At 58.7% G+C, this 18,527-nt stretch overlaps 1 protein-coding gene and 1 long non-coding RNA gene across 2 annotated transcripts in view; both read right to left on the reverse strand.

Moving 5' to 3' along the window:
- The window catches only part of CTDSP1 (CTD small phosphatase 1), a 26,225-nt gene extending 19,997 nt beyond the window's left edge, over window positions 1-6,228 (reverse strand). Inside the window, 1 exon segment of the mRNA XM_034785633.1 lies at window positions 5,912-6,228. Within this exon segment, the coding sequence (XP_034641524.1) occupies window positions 5,912-5,978 (67 nt within the window). The 5' untranslated portion in view covers window positions 5,979-6,228.
- A 186-nt stretch (window positions 6,229-6,414) lies between these two features.
- Window positions 6,415-15,880, reverse strand: LOC117884815. Its single transcript, XR_004647667.1, has 3 exons — window positions 15,566-15,880; window positions 7,569-7,703; window positions 6,415-6,692 (listed from the first exon to the last, which is right to left on the reverse strand). It is a non-coding gene; the product is annotated as an uncharacterized LOC117884815 (long non-coding RNA).
- Between the last annotated feature and the right edge of the window lie 2,647 nt (window positions 15,881-18,527).

Consider the following 18,527-nt stretch of genomic DNA (forward strand, 5'->3'; position numbering starts at 1 on the left):
CCTACTGCCCCCCCCACGGAGCTCCATGGGCCATGGGAAATGATTTCGACCTTTGATCCCAAGGACCAGAGCGCCCCCCCCCCACAACAAACAGGGCCGGGAACCCTGCTCAAGAGAACCCTGGGAGTCTGGGGCTCAGGGTTGCGGGTCGGGAGTGAGGGACCCCGGCAGAGCTGTTATCCCAGCCCTGCACTCCCCATCTCCAGCTGTGCCGGGGCCCGACCCGCAGCCCCCTGCCAGCCCAGCCCTGGGCTCCCCCCAGATCTGCTGGTGCCCCTCACTCCCGACCCGCAGCCCCTGCCAGCCCAGCCCTGGGCTCCCCCAGGCTCTGCCGGGGCCCCTCACTCCCGACCCGCAGCCCCTGCTAGCCCAGCCCTGCTCTCTCCCCCCCCCAGCTCTGTCGGTGCCCCTCACTCCCGACCCACAGCCCCCTGCTAGCCCAGCCCCAGCGGCCGTGCCCGGCTCAGGGGAGACGGAGCCCCCGGTTTTGCCACCAGTGCCGCAGTTGAGCTGCTGCCGGCTGGCTACAGACCGTCCCCCGACGAGGCTGGGGTGGGTCTCTGCTTTACTCCGCGGGGAGCTGGGCCCGGCCGAGGGTCTGGGCTACGGTGCACTCACCCAGGGGCATGGGGGAGACGCCAGGTTCTCTGTACCCCCAGCAACCACCAGGGGAGGGAGCCCAGTTTCGCCTCTACCCCGAAGGACCGGCCCCTGCCATGCACCGCGCCCCAGCCCTGTCCTGCCCCAGGGCTCCGCCCGGCAAAGCTCCGTTCTGCCCCCTCCGTCCCCGCTCGCTCCCCAGCCTGAGCTCTCGTGCGGCAGCTGCCGCATCCCCCCTTCCCCAGAGGTGGCTGCATGTCCAGGGCGGGCGGACGGTCACATGCCAGTGGGCGCGGAGCGAGGGCAGCCATGGTTCACGCGGGAGGTCAGGGAGAGGCCAGGGCAGGAGGGGGAAGGAAGGGACAGGCCAGCAGGTTGGTTGCACAGGCCCCTTTCTGACCTTCAGGCCTGGCTCAGCTCCAGCTCCCTTCAGAAGTGCCAGGGACTCGGCCTTGGCAGCCGGTACAGGCTGGTGCCAGCTCTGTGCCCAGCCTAGCGACAATGGCTTCTGCCCTCCCCCCATCTCCAGCCTCTCCTCTGTGCTCGGCCTCCTCCGGCTTCCATGCCCACCGCTGCCCCGTTTGCAGGGGGTTCACCCTTCTTGTGCCCAGAGATCCACCCCAGCCTGTGCCCGCCCTGAGCCCCAGCTCCGGGGCCTTTCTGCTGCTGAGCCGAAAACTGAAGTGTACCCCCCCCTCCCCGCGTCCAGCCCAGTCAGACCCCACAAGCGCCAGTGACGCCTCTCTCTGCTCAGCTTCCCCAGGGGCAGCTGCTGCCAAAGGTGTGTCCCTGACCCCTTCCCCCAGGCACGCAGATAACACGGCAGAACTGCTTCAGGGGTTCCCTGCAGCGAGTCTGGGGAGCAGGGACCAGCTCCTCCGGCTGCCACCTCTGTCCTGGCAGAAACTGCGAGCTCCTTACAAGTTCTAGATAAGTTTCCCCTGTTCTTGGGCTGCAGCATGTGCCCGAGGCTGCAGACGGATGGTGGCCCTGGGAGGAGCGCGAACGCTCCCGTTCATCCCACAATGTTCATGACTCTGAACCCTACTGATGACAAAGGTCAGCGCAACCTCTGATGGTTTGAAGCCAATCTGGCACTGTGGGCGGAGCCCCCAAAACGCCTCCCCCGCAGTTTGTTAGTTAATTCATTGCAGACAGCCACCCACAGCCAGTGGTGTGGGAGGAACGCTGATGGGCAGAAAACTGACCAATCAGAATGAGCGCTGATTGTTTCCAGGATGCTCATTGGCCGGCGGGTTACAGGCCCGCCCCCCCGTGAAGCAGCATGATCCGGCGTGGGCGGAGCCCAGGGAAGGGGCCGTGGGAAAGGTGCTTGACTTGGTGGGTGGATAGACAGAGGCAGAAACATTCAGGGGGTGTCAGGGGGGCCCGTTCAAGGACAGGGAGCAGGAGGGGGGTGAAATAGACCGAGGTGAAGAAGGCCTCTGAGAGCGAGATCTCGAGAGTGCGGAGCCCCCCCCCCCCCCCCCGGAAGGGGTAGAAAACTCCCACGGGCGGGCGAGACACTGACCGACCAGCGCCCCAGAAACTGGAGAATCCTGGGGGCAGGGAACAGGCCACTTCCCACCTCCTTGTGGAGGCTCCCAGGACGCTGCGATTGTAACAAGCTCCAGCAGCGTTTCAGCCTGGACTAAACCTGCAGGGCGAACAGCCAGGGTCTCCCCCCAGCCACGCGGTCGGTCAGCACGGCTGAGAGCCCCCAGAACACGCCCAGCTGCCCCCCAGCTGTCCAGGCCGGTGGCTAGCAGCAGCCCCTCAGGAGAGCCGCAGTTGATCTCAGCACATGGGGCATGTTCAGGCTGGGTTTCCTTGCCCCTGCGCCCAGGCCTGTGCTCCCAGACAAACCGCCCAGAGCTCTTCGCAGCACCAAGGCTAACGCCGAAGGACACGGAGGCTGCAGCCAGCCCGCGACACGCAGGACTTCGCAGCAGAAGCAGGCACAGACTCACCTCCCCGCCTTGGCCAGCTCAGCTCCCTGCCGCCAGAGCTGAAGGAGACTCCCCAGGGGCGGCTAGCAGTATAGGTGTATGACACACAAGTCAACAGCTCTGACTCCAGCCAGCAGGGGGCAGCCCTGACACATACCGAGCCACGTGTTAAGCTAAAATATTGCACAGAATCTGGATTATCGGCTCTGGGATTGACACCAAGGGGGAGAAGTTTGTCTGCGTTCATTCCCCTTCCCCTCCCTCCGCCACGCAGAGGCTGCCAATTGTAGGAGTTTCACCGGCATTTTCCCATTCACAGGCCTGGAAAATGACCCCTCTGTCTGCCCATAGAATAGATCCAGGAGCATCTAGGCAAGCGTCCCTCTTCCCCACCCCCGCCCCTGCCCCATGCTTCTCCTCTGCTCTGGGGAGACACCCCCCCCTCCAGTCTCTACGGAGCATTCAGTCCCTGACCGCTCTGCTGCTTGCGGTGAGATGACGCCGACCCCCGAGGAGCTGAACTGACAACAACAAACCCAGCACAACATGGTCAGTCACTGGGAGCTCCCGTTCCTCCTGGCTCTGCCGGTGCCCCTCACTCCCGACCCGCAGCCCCTGCCAGCTCAGCCCTGGGCTCCCCCTCCCACAGCTCTGCCAGTGCCCCTCACTCCTGACCCGCAGCCCCTGCCAGCCCAGCCCTGGGCCCTGCCTGTACAGAAACCAGTCAGTAGCGCTGAACCCAGCAGCAGTTGTGCTGTGGACTCACCCTCTACTAGGGACCAGGCCAAGACCCAGCAAACTCATTTCACTTGTTCCCCCAGAAGATCCGCCCCGCAGCTCCCCAGGGCTGAGCGCTTAGGCAGAGGGGGATGGGGGGGGGTTTCTAGCTCCCCAGGGCTGAGCGTTCAGGCAGAGGGAGATGGGGGGGGTTCTAGCTCCCCAGGGCTGAGCGCTCAGGCAGAGGGGGACGGGGGGGTCCAGCTCCCCAGCTGTTACTGCGGTTCCTCCAGGCCCCTGCTCCCTCTGAAACCTCGAGCAAGTCCCTGCCTCTCTCCCTGCCTCTGGCCTGGCCCAGGCTGGCATTTCAGCCGCCGCTCTGGCTGTTCCGGCTCAGTCCCTATGGACGCCGGGGGCTGGGATCCCAGCGCAGACGTGCCGTCGGGACAGCGTCAGGGCTGCAGGCCGAAGGGATGCGATGCCGGCACTGTTACCCTGACTGGGGGGCTGCACACAAGTATGATCCCTGGGGGGGGGGAAGAGGGGCGATCTCTATCCCCCAGCAGGGGGCGCTGGGGCACAGTTGCCTTCCTCCCCCCTTGCCGCTCAACCACCTTTTCGTTGGCATCACAGGACCCAGGGGGCTGGAGGTTACGGGTGGGGGCAGGGGGCTCAGACCGGGCCATGGGGCCGCTGAGAGGAGAAGCAGAAAGCTCCCAACACCCCTAGCTCCCAGCGGGTCAGCGTGACTGACAGCTGTCAATCTCCAAGTCAGGGTAGGAGACCCCGCCCGGCCAACAGCTGCTCCCCGCCCCCGGGCACAGAAGAGCCACCGGGCAGGACTGCGCAGGGCTGAGGGAGGTGGCAGGGCCTAGCAGCCCGGGACTCGGCGGGACCCAGGTTCAATCCCCGCTCTGCCAGGCGTCCCTCTCCTCGCTGCCTCGATTCCCCCTCTGTGCTGCGGGGGTGAAAACATCCTGTGATGGAACAGCCCCTGCCCACCCCGGGGAGCGCTTCGCTGGTGCTGGACAAAACGCCTACGGCCGGGCCGTGGAAGCCAGGCTGGGTCCACTTCCTAGACTCCTGCCCCGCCTCTGTTCCCTGGGGCATCGGGATGTGCATTTTACGTGGGGATGGGGGTCACTGGGTTGGACTGACTCCCGTTAAGATACAGGCAGTAAGACCCCCCACCCCGCCCCAGCCCCAACGTCCTCCAATCCAGAGCCCAGCATCAGGGCAACACCCCGTTCACCAGGCCCCACTGGAGACAGCTCCTCCGAACCTGAAACTGCCCCAGCACCTCAGGCCTTGCCTTCCTCACCCAGGGCAAGCCCCTCCCCCACCCAGGGTGAGCCCCTCCCCTAACGAGGTCCCAATCCACAGCGACCTGCCGCCCGAGGGGCAGGTTCTGATCTCGGCTCCGCTGGGCTGGGCGAATCCAGACCAATCCCCTGGTGTCCGTCTGGGGCAGTTGTTCCGGATTCACCCTGGCGGAGCCGAGATCAGAACCTGGCCCTTGCCCTCTCTCTGCGAGCGTCCCCAGCCGGTGCCCGGGCAATGGTCTGGCCCACCGGGGTGCCAGGCTGGGGAGACATCGGAGGAGCCCGGCTGAGACCGCGCCGGACTCATTGCCCCGAAGGGGACTGCAGCAGCCTCTCACCCCTCCCCGCTGCGGTTGGCCCCGCGCAGAGACCCCTAGAAGTGCCCAGGCAGCAGCAGCAGACGGGGGCTCCAGGCTCTCTGGCAGGTTGCACCGATGGCCCCTTCCCTCCACCCCGACCCCAGCGCTGGGATGCCAGGCAGGGGTCAGGTTATTTCCACAAGGCAGTGTCAGTCCTGTCAGAAACCCACCTCCCACAACTGGGCCCTGAGGAGCACCCGTGCGATCCTCCAATCAAACCCCCTCTCCCTCGGGAATCAGCCAGCCCCACCGGGGCCAGAGACCCCCAAGCGTGGCTCAAAGACCTCCAGCAGGCAGGGATCTGTGCCCGGCCCCGTGCCCAGCCCAACCACCCCCCAGCCATGCACACCCTTCACCACCCCCCTGCCAGGACCTGGCGAGCCCTGTGCAGACTGGGCAAACCCCAGGGCAGAGTCCAGGAGGCTGGAGTGGGGCAGGGGCCGGGCCCCTGGCTGCAGATCTCCCCCCCCTCGCCCCCATGCCCTGACCCCAGCTGACCTGGCCTGAGAAGCCTCCCTGGATCCAGGGGGCAGAAAAGCAACATTTGAAAACAAACCCGGGCGCTTGGGGCGCTTCAAAACCAACCCACGCGGGGGGGGAGGCTGTTGGGCAGAAACTCCTGCCCCCCCCCCAGCCCTGTGTTTGCAACCGCCCCGCCCTCGCCCCATGCCCCCAACAGCCAGAGCTTTGGGTCGCTCGGCCCCCCCGTCGGGGCGCGGTGGGGAACACCCGGGGCTCGCCCAGGGCAGTACAGACAGCGCCGAGCGCGGCGGGACAAGCCCCCTGCAGCAGGCACCGGCTTCTGTTTTGATTGTAGGCACCCGACCCAGAGGCGACCGGAGGCCGCGGGGGTCGCATGCACAGCCCCCCCCCCCCGGATTAGTGCTTTGCACAAGGCCATTTATTGGGGGGGGGGTTGGGGTGAAAAGCACGCGACGCTGCCCCACGCCGGGGGTGCAGTTACCTTTCTCCTGCAGAGGGGTGTTCACCTCTTCCTTGCTAACCTGGGTGATAATGGACTGACTGTCCATTAGACCAGAAGTGTTGGCCGGGGGGGTCCCTCCTCCGCAAGCTCCTCCCGCCGCGCTCCGATCCTCCAGGAGTTACTTCGGGGGCGGATCGGGCGGCGGGGAGGGGGGGGAAATTGCCCCCCCAAAAAAAGAAAAAAAGGGGGAGGGGAAAATGGGGGGGGGGAGAAAAACAAAAAAGGGGGAGAGAGAAAGAGACGCCCGCGGAGGAAACTTTGTTACAACATGGAGTTTCCTCTTCACAATTTCTGCTACAAACATGGAACCCGGACGCGGTTTCAAGGAACCCCTTAAAAGGGCGATGGTACGGGGCGCGCCGGCTGCCAAGGTGGGAAGGAGATCCCCCTTTCCCCCCACACTTCCCCGGTGAGTCACTCGGGCACACTACACTGCGCCCCAGCCACCCGGGTCCCTGAAATGCCCCCGAATCCAACCCATGACCAACCCCGCGCATATCCGGCAGAGCGGAATTGCTTTTGTCCAGCCCTGAAATGCAGCCAACTCTGGGGTGGGTCAGGGCAGCTGTTTAGACAAGGCTTGCTTACCTGGTGCTGAGATGCAGCCACTTCTGGGGTGGGGCACTAGCGCTGTTTGTCCAGGCAGCACCTCTGCAGTAAGTGATTCCGTTTCTGGGATGGGACACAACAGCCACACAACAGTGTAGGACAGGGAGGGAAGAAGAGTGTGTCCGGACTGTCACTGGAGGGGGGTTCCAGCCTGTTCCATTTGATGAGGAGTTGGAATGTAGCTGGGCCAACGGGTTTAACCCCCCCCCCCCCCCCCCCCACACACCCTCTCACCCCCAGCCTGAGCAGAGGCCTGAGGGTCCCCTTCACACACAGGCAATGGGGGATCCAAGTCCTTGTGTCAGGATGAACACAGCAGGGTGGCGGCAATGTGGCCCTTTTTTAGGAACTACCAAGGCCCTGGAGCTCCGAGTGGAGCCGACTGGGGTCAGGCCTTCCCCAGAGCCAGGCTACGACCGAGCTCCATGCGCCCCGGCCATCCCTTCCCACCCAGCCCCTGCTCCAGGACATGCAACTCTGGCCCCTTCTTAAACACCAGGGGAGGAGCAAATGCCTAGTCCCGCCCCTCTCCACCCTTCCCTCCCCTTGTCTGGTGGGGGACGGAGAAGAGAATTTTTTAAGTGACCCCCCAAATCTGACCACCACCAAAAAAAAGGGAGGGAGGGTGGGAGAAAAGTGCTTGGATCCAGCGCTAACAGGCCAGAGCAGTAAAGCATCTCCCTGTTCAGGAGAAAAGAGTCCCCAGTAACTGGTCTCAGCGAGTGGCTTTCTGCCCCCAGCTCTTGTCCTCCCAGCCAGTCCCTAGGGGTATCTACACTGCAGCATAAGCCAGGGTCTGGGGAGCTCAAGTCTGGTGGTTACAAGCCTGTGCTGGGGCATCCACACTGCTCAGTGACCCCGGATTTACAGTTCCTGCACCCGTGCTCTCGCGTCCACACTGCACCACACAGACCCGTCGAACCGGCCTAACCCAGGCTTGCTAGCGCCCTCCCCAGCAGTAGCCACTTTCGCCCTTTGCTCCTCGTGCATGGCGGGGAAACTGACCCTCCATCCCGTAGCGCTTTACCGGCAGTGGTGGCAGCCGAGCCGTCGGTTGGGTCTGCGCACTCCTGGCCACAGTACCATTGCTGGTGCTTTCCCTGCTGCGTCAGGAAGCGGGCGGCGAACATTTCGGCGGCATTTCCTGGCCTGCCAAAGGCACCTGTCGGAGGATGAGACAGATGTGATGGACCTGAACTGACACCCCTTCAGCGCCTCTGGAGCCCGGCCCCAAACACAGACTGGTGGGATCCCGTCAGCATGCAGACCCGGGCTGTTCCCACCAAGTGACTGTCATAAATGGGGAAACTCCCCCCACGGTTATTCTAGGGGACCCCATGTACCCTCTTTTGCTGTGGCTTATGGAATCATTTCCTGATCTCCGAGGCCCTGGCAAAGGAAGGTTTGATGACACTCTCAGCAGGTGCAGAATGGTGGTGAACGGGCGCTTGGCCGACTGAAATCCTGCTGGCGCTGTCTACAGACACATTTGGACTCCAGGGTCACCAATGCGATCTGTATTACTGGGGCATGTCAGGGCTGTGTGAATCCCACGGTGAACCATGGGCCCCTGAGCGGCCCTATGACAGTGATGGACTGTGGAGCCAGTACACTCAGCCAGACAATGCACAGCTGAGGCAGGATGAAAATGTGCAAGAGAAATCAGGGGTGCCGAGTGAACCCCCCTTATAGCCTTGCCCGGGCCACTGGAAGAGGGAGAACAGTAAGTTTATGAATGTATTGGCACAGCAATGCTAACAGGAGAGGAAGCATTATCACTGGATGCTAGGAATGGGGGGGATTGATGGTCATGAATTTTTAATTAGGGCTGAAATGACAGCTCGTAGACTGGGCAGGCGGTGGACTGTGGGACAGGAAGTGTGGATTTCCAGTATTCGTGGATTGATCTGAAAGATGTATTGAGAAATTGAGCCAGGACGCAGCTTCCCAGCTGTGCCCTCTCACGGCTTTATCTTTAACCCTTGAATTACACATGTCATGATGTGATGGTAAGAAACGTTTGCAACGAAATTAAAGCCTCTCTCTGTTAACATGCCTGTGTGACGACAAACCAGTGCTGAAGGCCTGACTGGCGGCCAGCTGCCACGAAACCACCAAAACCAGTAATAAAAGAACCCATGTAACGAACATGGAACGATGGAAAAACCGTGCAATCAGTGCAAACCCAATACATCCCCTACGTCTGCGTGTCCCCTGGGCCCCCGTTCTCCTTTCCTTTCCCACCACGAGTAGCACGCACTTGGGAGCGGAGGACTGCAGGGGGCATGTTTGTTCTGTCCAACTGCACGGGCGACCCAATTATATTCTTGTCCAATGCATTCCTGGTCTGTCGGACGTGGTCAGGGTGAAGCAGTTGCCGGAACTATCACGGCTATTCATGCTCGCAGCCTCTCCAACAAATCTTCCTTCTGCGCGCTTATCTCCCTCGAGCGCCTGTCCTGCTCCAAGAAATGCGCTGCACGGCTCTCCTCCCGCGCTGCGGCCCGCACGGCTCTCCTCCCGCGCTGCGGCCCGCACGGCTCTCCTCCCGCGCTGCGGCCCGCATGTACCTTTCCACTTCCCACGTCAGACAGGTGCGTGTGTGGACGGAAGAGAGGTTTGGCTCGAGCTGGGTCTGAGCCCGGGCTTACACTGCACTGTAGACATACCCTGGGGGTATCCGAGACACTGCAACCCTGTGCGAATGCGGAGCCGTGACAAGCATCACGCCTTGTATGGATCCCACAGCAGCTGGGGGTGGACGGAGTATGTGTTGTGATTGTTCCATTCATGCCTTAAGACAGAGCCTGTGCTACCTGGCTGAGGTGCATTGCTGGGAGGCAACGTTTACATTCTGCCTTGTAAATCTGGAGTGAAGATATTTCCGATTTGAGCTATTACAGCTGACAGCAGGATTTGCCCCCCCTCGGCTTGAAGATCCGGACTGCTCCCGACCGTTGCATTAACAATGGGTTTTGTAATTCGTGGCTTTGGGTTTTTCCCCTTTAAACAGATATTTGACGGGGCTGCGTGTTGAAATAAACACGTTCGAGAGGTTCACACAAACGCACTCAATAGCCTGCCATGTCCGTAGGCGTTTCCCACAGCAATAAATGCGCTTGTGTTCATTTCAGGCTTCAGACATACACTGCTAGCAGAGACTCTGTGTGGCTCAGATCCCAGAAACGGACCCCGACCCCTGCCTGGAGCCCCCCGGGGTTACTCTCGGGTGTAAAATTGTTCAGGTGCACAACTATTTGAACTAGCCACCAACTGCTTTTCCTTCATTCAGGGTGTCTGTCACTTTCATTGCTGGGCAATTTCGCCGGCTTGTATCCGAGGGATAATTTTCCAAGCAGGGATATTGTTTTGGACAGACCAGACAGCGAGATCACCACAGATTTATCTGCCCACAGAAAACAAAACATCCTCCAGAGAGAATCAGAGAAACTAGTCATGGAAAAGGACCATCAGGTTCTCTCCAGTCCTCACTCTGGGCCCTATTGTATATTTCCTAGAGCAACGTCCAGTCCGGTTTTAAATACCCCATCCCTTCCTCGGTGAGCTGATCCCACAGCCCCATGGATTGCACCATCAGAAGCTTCCCCGACATTCAGCTGATGTTTCCCATTGTCATTTCATCCCATTTCTCTTATCTAGATCCCCAGGAGCAACCCTAAATAACTCCTCTTTCTCCGGGGCTTGACCCTCCTTCCAGCAGCTCTCTGCTCACCGTGTTCTCCAGCTTTTAACAACGCTGGACAGAGCTTTCCCTTTTAACCATTTCTCGCAACGCACCGTTCTCCCAACTCCCCTCTATATTTGTTGTGGGCTCTGAACAACAGTTTCCCACAAGCTGAATCTCATTTTTAAGACTGGTTGAAAAATGTCTGTCAAAATTGTTTTTCAACAGAAAATTGGGGGTTTGACTTTTTTTTTTCTTAGTAAAAGTGCCTGCTTTCAGAGGGAAATTGTATTTCTTTGTAAAAACAAACAAACAAAAAATTTCCACTGAAAACCTCAGTGTTTTGACTTGAAAACACTGCCACCATACCTAATGGGAGTTGTAGTTCAGTTACATCATCTCCCCTTTCTGTTCTATAGGCCAGACTCCCTGGCCAAAACTACATTTCCCATGATGCACCGTGACTATAGGCTTCCATGATGCACTCCCCTCTCCAAGAGGCGCGATCAAGAGATGGTGCACCATGGGAGATGTAGTCCAATCAAGGAGCCCAGCCCATGGAGGAGAATGGACGCATGAGACATGCAAACTACAACTCCCATGAGGCACCACAGCAGCACTTCCAAATAGCAATATTTTCTTCTTTGGCAAAAATATTTGGGTGTTTGAATTTATGCTGAAAAAATCAAAAAAGGTTCGATTGAGACAAACTTTTTAAAAACAATTTCACTGAAATGTCCCCCTAACCCTCCCTCCTTTCGTTTTTCAACCAGCTCTCCTCATTTTATTTTCCTCCTGCGTTTCAAATCTTTGTCGCACCCTTTTGCTGCCCTCAGTGATATTTGCAATGCCTCCTAAGCTAGTATCCTCTTTAGTTCTTGATATTATTGGTATTACTTCTTACTGCAGGGCCTAGGGCCCAGTCATGGACCCAGAAAGCACTACGCCAGGTGCTGTACAAACACAGAGCAAAAAGACAGCTACTGCCCCTACAATCAATTTCTTTTTAAGTGAATAGCTAACAATTTTGAAAATAGATCCTGTCAGGCAAACTTGATTTGTGTGTGGATGTGTGATGAGATTATAAATTTGGTTGATACGGGTACCAGTGTTGATGTAATAGACAGACTTCTGTAAGACGTTGATTTGGTACTGCACAACATTTTGATTAAAATACTAGAATGATATAAAATGAACACATCACACTTCAAAGGGATTGAAAACTGGCTAACGGAGAGGTCTCAAAATGTAATTGTAAACAGGGAATCGTCATTGAGTAGGTGTGTTTCTAAGGGGGTCCTGCAGGGATCCATTCTTGACCCTGCACGATTTAACATTTTTATCAATGGCCTGGAAGAAAACATAAAATCATCCCTGATAAAGTGTGCAGAGGACACTAAAAAAGACGGGGGCGGGGTACATAAGGAAGAGGACAGGTCACTGACCCAGAGGGAGCTGGATCGCTTGGTAAACTGGGCTCCAGCCAACAACCTCTCTGTAAATGTGAACATCTAGGAACACAGAGTGCAGAGCGTACTCACAGGATGGGGGCCTCTCTCTAGGGAAGCAGTGATTTCAAAATAGATTTGGGAGTCATGGTGCAAAATCCGCTGAACACGAGCTCCCAGTGTGACCCTGTGGCCAAAAGGGCTGATGCGATCCTGGGATGCACAAACAGGGGACTCTCGAGGAGGAGCAGGGAGTTACTTTACCTCTGTGTTTGGCCCTGGTGCGACGCTGCTGGAACCCTGCGTCCGGTTCTGGGGCCCACAGTTCAAGAAGGAGGTTGATCAATTGGGGAGGGGTCCGAGAAGAGCCAGGAGAATGATGAAAGGGTCAGAGATCCTGTCTTACGGCGAGACAGTCACAGAGCTCAGCCTATGTAGCGTAACAAAGACGGTTAAGGGGTGACTTGATCACAGTCTATAAGTGTCTACGTGGGAAACAAATATTTAACAACGGGCTCGTCAGTCTAGTAGAGACAAGTCTAGCACGACCCAATGGCTGGATGTTGAAGCGAGACACATTCGGCCTGGAAAGAAGGCGCATGTTCTGAAAGATGAGAGTAATTCACCACTGGAACAATTTACCAAGGGGTGTGGTGGATTCAGGGCCGGCTCTGGCTTTTTGGCCGCCCCAAGCAAAAAACACGGGGTGGCCAGAACGGAAAAGCAAAACAAAAACAAAAACCCTGCGGCGCGGCCGGAGCGCGGGTGCAGGGGGATCGGCTAGCGGGGGGGAGGGGGAGGGAGCGGGCGGGAGAGAGAGAGAAGGGGGGCGGCCAGGGCTACAGCGGCGCATGGCCACACGGCCCCTCCCGCTGCACCACGCCGCCTGCCAGGAGGGCTCCGCTCCAGTCGGCTGGGAGGGAAGGACGAGGACTGCCCTGCCGGGCTTGCTGCAGGGTGCTCCGGTCCTCCGCGCCGCCGCCCCCTACAGGGCAGCCGGAGCGGAACAACAACAACAACAAAAGTGGCCGTGCCGCCCTAGGATTGGGCGAAATGCCGCCTCGTTCAATCTGCCGCCCCAAGCACCAGCTTGCTTGGCTGGTGCCTGGAGCCGGCCCTGGGTGGATTCTTCATCACGGACAGTTTTTAACTGAAGACTGGCTGGTTTGCTAAAAGCTGTGCTTGGGAATTCCTGCGGGGAAGTTCTCTGGCCTGGGCTACAGCTGTCAGAATGGCCCCTTGTGGCCTGGGAACCCCAGAAAAGCAAGGACAAACCTTTGAAAATTCAATGTAAAATGATTTGAAACCCGTTAAGTATTCTGAACGTAGATCGGGTAGTTTCATACTCAGTTGGGAGCCTTGCAGTAAGTAATGTACGGCCAGAGCACGAGTCAGTCACAATAATGATAAATACCTAGTTCTTATTTAGTGTTTTATCAGCAGATCTAAAAACACTTTACAAAGGAAGTCAGTATCACAAGTATTACAGTAACTAAGTATAGGGAATGGTCCAGTGAATTGGGCACTACCCTAGGGCTCAAGAGATCCTGACAATACCCCCATCTCTGCCATTAACCTACTGGGTGACTTGAGCCAGTCACTTCTCCATCTCTGCCTCAGTTTCCCCTCCTCACTCCTCCATCTGTTTAGATTCTGAGCAACTGGAATGGGATGAGATTTTTATTATTGTCGTCCATCTGCTGAGGCCTTGCTGGCTGGCTTCTCATGGGAAGAGGAATCAGCGAAACCAAAACTTGTTTTTTGTTGTTGTTTTAAACACTACCTGAACCAGTCCTGGAACAGAGGTGGTCACAAAGGATACACAGCCAAATTCCTCTTGCAGGGATTTCAGCCCCTCCACTGGTGCCCGGTCCCAGGGAGCAGCTTCCCCCAGAACTGACTCTAGTTAGAGAGACTCAGGCAAAGGGGCAACTGCCTTACTGCTCGCCACCGCTGCCTTCAAAAGGAGTTGAAATCACAAACTCACACCAATGCAGCATTCCTTCAAAGACGGCTCACGGGCGGAGAAAGCGAAGGTGTGAGAGGACATGTTATGGTGCCACCTAGTGACTCCCACGATATTGCTCTAATCAGACTGTTTCAACCTGCTTCATTCTGATGCCCAATGAACGCATGGGAGAAAAGGCAGCTTTGTTACATTTACCCCTCCAGCCTGTGTATTTAAGGCGTGCGACCTCACAACCCCTGCAAACCTCCAGTCAATCCTCTAGCACAACGCGGGGAGAGTCCACGTGAGATTCCTACACATTAAGAAACAAGCAGGAGGGGAAATTATATACAACAATAATGGAACCTCCCAGCGCCTTTGGGGAATAAACCATGACGGCGTTTTACAATTCTTCACAGGTCAGTGAGAGAAACCAGGGCAAGGTCTCTGTCCTGATACTCACACCTGCCCCAATGGGATTGGCCCCAGAGAGACGCCTCCTTCTGCCAGCCAGGTCCCCATGAACAGTGACACCGTCACCCTGTAGGGGAAGCTAGTGAGCGCAGGAGACAGAACTGTCCTGGGAGCTGGCCCCAGACGGTGGAACTCACTGCCACTGGAGAGAAAGGACCACGGACCACACCATACAGGGAACTGAAAGCAAAACTCCCCTTGGGGACTTGGTTTCCCCTCAATAAGCTCTTCTCACAAAGACACACTGAATACCCCCATCCCCACCCTCTTTCTCCTCCTCAATGGGAAGGGAAGGCTGTGACTGTTCCATCAACGTGTAAGGGCACAAGAAGCCCCCAGCACTGTGGGGCTGGGTTGTGGGTAAGGTCCTGGAGAGATGGAGACGCCATCCTGGGTCCCTTTCTCCCGTCCAGCGCAGGGTCGGATTCCCAAACCTCTCCCCCTCTGGAAGCTGCTCCTGCCCAACGTTTGGGTTTCTTACCTTCACCCTCCCGCCCTGGGCCTAGCTTTACCCTCCAGCTAGTCGCCAGCTGCCCCCAGGGCCCCTCCCGCTCAGCTCAATTCATACTCTCTTCACCTCGCCTCCAGGCTCTTCTCTGAACCCCCTCCCCCGGCTCCAGCGCTCGCTGGCAGGTTCCTAGCACAATCCGCCAGATAGGGTCTCCTGGGGGGCCCACAGCTGCAGCCAGGATCTGACAGCGCCCCCCCCCCGAGCTGTGCAAAGGGGGCGGGGGACCCTGCCTGCACGGCCATGGGGTTATTGCAATGGCCTTTTCCTAAAACTGCCCCCAGCCCATTGCAATCTCGGGTGCCCCTGGCCGGGTGCTCTCCCCTTGGGGGCACAAAGGGGGTGGAGCCGAGGGGTGTGCATCCCCCTGCCAGGCCCAATGTGGTAGGAGGGTCGCAGTCCCCACGCCTCCCTCCTCCCCAGCCATCGCCCTTTTAAGGGCTCAGAAATTCTTCACATAAACAAACGCTTGAGCCCGGGAGCTGGGATTCCAGGGGGCCCCTCACCCCAGGGTGCTGGGGGCTCGCACTGGACACCCCCCTGCAGAGAGGGGCAGGGGCGCAGGGGGTGGGCCCCATGGGGCGGGGGGGCTGGGCAGCCGCTAAAAGTTGCTCCGGTTGTGAGGAGTTTGGGGGTCTCGGGCAAGGAGGGAGGAGCGGGGCGGGGGGAGCCTTGAAACAGCTCAGGGAGCGTCTAGCAAGAGCAGCTCCCGGCCCGGGGCGAAGAGGCGACACCAGGGGCCGCGAGGGAAGCGCACGGAGCGGGACCGGGAGCTGCCAGGGCCCGGCCCGGGCATGGGGCAGGGAGAGAGCAGCCGCCCCCACGAAGGCCCCGCAAACTGCGCCCTGCGTCGCTTATTGCGCGGGGCAGGAATCGACGCAGCCGCTGCACGGGGGGGGGATCCGCGCAGCGATCGGCGCCCCCCCTTGTACCGATCCCGGCCTTTGCAAACCACACTCACCCCCTCCCGCCATGCAGGGCCCCGGGCCCTGCGCGGCCTCCTCCGGCGGGGGGCAACAATGGAGGCCCGAGGCAAGGGGCCGAGTGCAAATTTCCTTTCCCTTCCCAAGCGCGCAAGGCGCAGGACAAGCCGCCTGCTGCAGAGTGAGCCCGTTGGCTCAAGCGAGCTCAGGGCAGCAGGGGGAGGCGAGCCCCGCACCCTGCCTTTAGGAGCGCAGGCTCTAGGGACTCGGTAGCGGGGGGAGGGCGGGGTTTCCCCCCTTCCCTGCCAGGTGTGGGGGGGGGGGGGCAGATGTGCCACGTGCTCATCTTGCCAAGCAGCTCTTCTCTGGGGGAGGCCCTGGGAGCTGCCTCTGGCCCTAGGGCACCGCAGGGCCATGCTGGGGGAGTCACACCCTCCCGCCTGCGGTTACACCAGCCTCGTAATTGACTCTGGCCCGTGGCCCTGCAGCCGCTGTTCTGAATGACACACACCCCCGAGCCCTATTCATCGCTCACCGAACCACTTGCCTCACTAGTGGCAGGGAGTTCCCTGGGCTAATGACACCCTGTGCCATTTCCTGGTCTCTGTTCTGAACCGCCTGGCTTGTTAGCGTGACCTCGGGTAGCCGTTGGGCTCTAAGGTCCCAGCAGGGAACCCCAGCAGCTGGGCCTTTCCTCTTCTCCTTTCTGCAGCAGGATCTGCGGGAGCAGACCAGACCCAGCTTCTTCCATGGCCCAGCTGTTCTCAGAGTTTTCTCATCGGATCGGGCTGGAGGGGACCTCAAGAAGTCACCAAGTCCAGCCCGTGGTGCGGAGGCAGGACCTAGACCATTCCTGACAGGGGTTTGTCCAGCCTGGTCTGAAAACCCTCCAGCGTCAGAGATTCCACAACTTCCCTGGGAAGCCGTTCCGGAGCTGCACCACCCTGAGAGTTTGTCCTAATATCCAACCTAAATCGCCCTGGTTAGATTAAACCCATTACTGCTGCTCCTGCCTTCGGGGGATGTGGAGAACAACTCATCACACTCTTCAGAACAGCCCTTCGCGGATTTGAAGACTTATCAGGCCCCCCTTCAGTCTACTTTCCTTAACTCGGAACATCCTCAGATGTTTTAACTTTTCCTCGGAGGTCCTAGCCTGACCTTCCCCCCCCCGCAGGGCACATCAAGGAAGAAACTGACAAATTAAAAGATCGCCTTAAAGAAACATTTTTTTGTACTTTGCAGAACTAAAGGATTAATTGTGATGATTGAATGTTTGGGTTAAGAACATAGGAACAGCAGACAGGGTCAGACCAAAGGTCCATGTAGCCCAGTGTCCTGTCTTCCCACAGTGGCCAACGCCAGGTGCCCCAGAGGGAATGAACAGACCAGGGAATCATCAAGTGATCCATCCCATCGCCCATGGCACTTCCAGCCCTGTGGTTCTAGACACTATGATACACCCAGGGTTCAAAAAGTATTCCCGTTTGCATAATCCAACTCTGTTATTTCTATGGCCACAGCAGTGAGCGGCAGCTACCGAGCTCTGGGCCCCATGGTGTGCAAGGTGCCCTGCAGAAGTCTGCCTGGTGATTTACTTTTTGCATGGCTCTCCGTGGGGCTGGTCGGGAAGTGGGAGTGGGAAATTCTGAGCCAAAATATTTCAGGAAGTGAAATGTTTAGACAGCGCAATGTTGCTGCAGTGCCGCATGGGAGTTGTAGTTCAGGTGCTAATGCTCCCATTCTCTTCTATAGGCTGCGCTCCGTGGTTGGACTACATCTCCCAGGCTGGGAACGCTGCAGTGTGCCCAGGACGGCTCCCCACAGAGAGGACAAGAGACCTACTACTGGAGGCAGCTGCAGGAGATCTCCTCTAGCTCACAGGCCTGAGGCTGGTGGTCTGGGAGCTGAAGAACCAGGTGTGTGGAATTGCCTGGCAGCTCTGGCCGCAGCACCTGGATTCACTCTCTTCTGCTGGGTGATGTTCAGCTACCATGGCTCCGTGAGGAAGCAGCAGCTGACTGGGAATCAGGACTCCTGGGGTCTAGTCCCTGCTCTGCCACTCATTTGTTCACTCTGTAACTTGCAGCTGGGGCCTTCCCTTAGTCAATGGTGCTGTCAGTTTCCACCAGCCACACACACACAAAGCCATTAGGATAGTTGAGGGCTCACCGGTGGGGCCTGCCAGTTCTCTTCATCTGCAAGTTGAGGTGTTCAATCCGGGATAAATGCTGTTCGCTGGGGCGCCTCTCTTCCCCAGCACGGTCTGTCCTGCCTTGGTCACACTCTCTGGGCTGGAATGATTTTCTAAGGTGCTGCCTGCGTGAGACCCAAGCTAGCAAAGGAAATGCAAAGCTGCCAACCAGGACACATGCAAGGGCTGGAGAATTACACCAAGGTTTTAAATGACGTAATTACCTGGGGCCGGCAGATCCCAGGTGATCTGAAGCTGGGCAAAGGCCCAGTGAACGGGCTGTGGGAAATACACTGGGCAGGGCTGGAGGGCACCTGCTGGGCCTTTCCCTGCTGCTCCCTGCCAGGCTATTAGCACTACGGGGCCCCAGGGGAGGGCTCTGTTCTCAGCACTAATTGGAAGAGGAGCAGCTCTGGGGGCTGCTAATTCACTTAGGCCTGAGTGCCGAGCGGCTGTGCTGGCTCCCAGATGCAGCTGTTCGCAATTAACGGTGCTGGGGGGGCGGCCGCCGGCTCCGGAAAGCTGTGCATGGCTCCAGAGGCCAGGCCGGCTCGTGGGGAGCTGTGAGCCTTGGGGGGGGGGCGCTGAGCAAAGAAGGGGAATGCCAAGCCCTGTTTAACCCTCTCCCTGCTGCTTGCAGGTAGCCCATTCGCCAGCCCCCTGCCACGGGTTCCTTGCCAGCCCAGGGGAGCTGGCTTAGCCATTGCACCTGCTGCCATCACTCACCCCGGGACAGGTGGTGCCCCCTGGTGTCTGCAGCTGATTCTGTAATTCTAAGGGCACAGCAGCCCCTGGACTATCCCAGA

The sequence above is a fragment of the Trachemys scripta genome, chromosome 11 (assembly GCF_013100865.1).
Source record: "Trachemys scripta elegans isolate TJP31775 chromosome 11, CAS_Tse_1.0, whole genome shotgun sequence".
Taxonomy (NCBI): Eukaryota; Metazoa; Chordata; order Testudines; family Emydidae; genus Trachemys; species Trachemys scripta.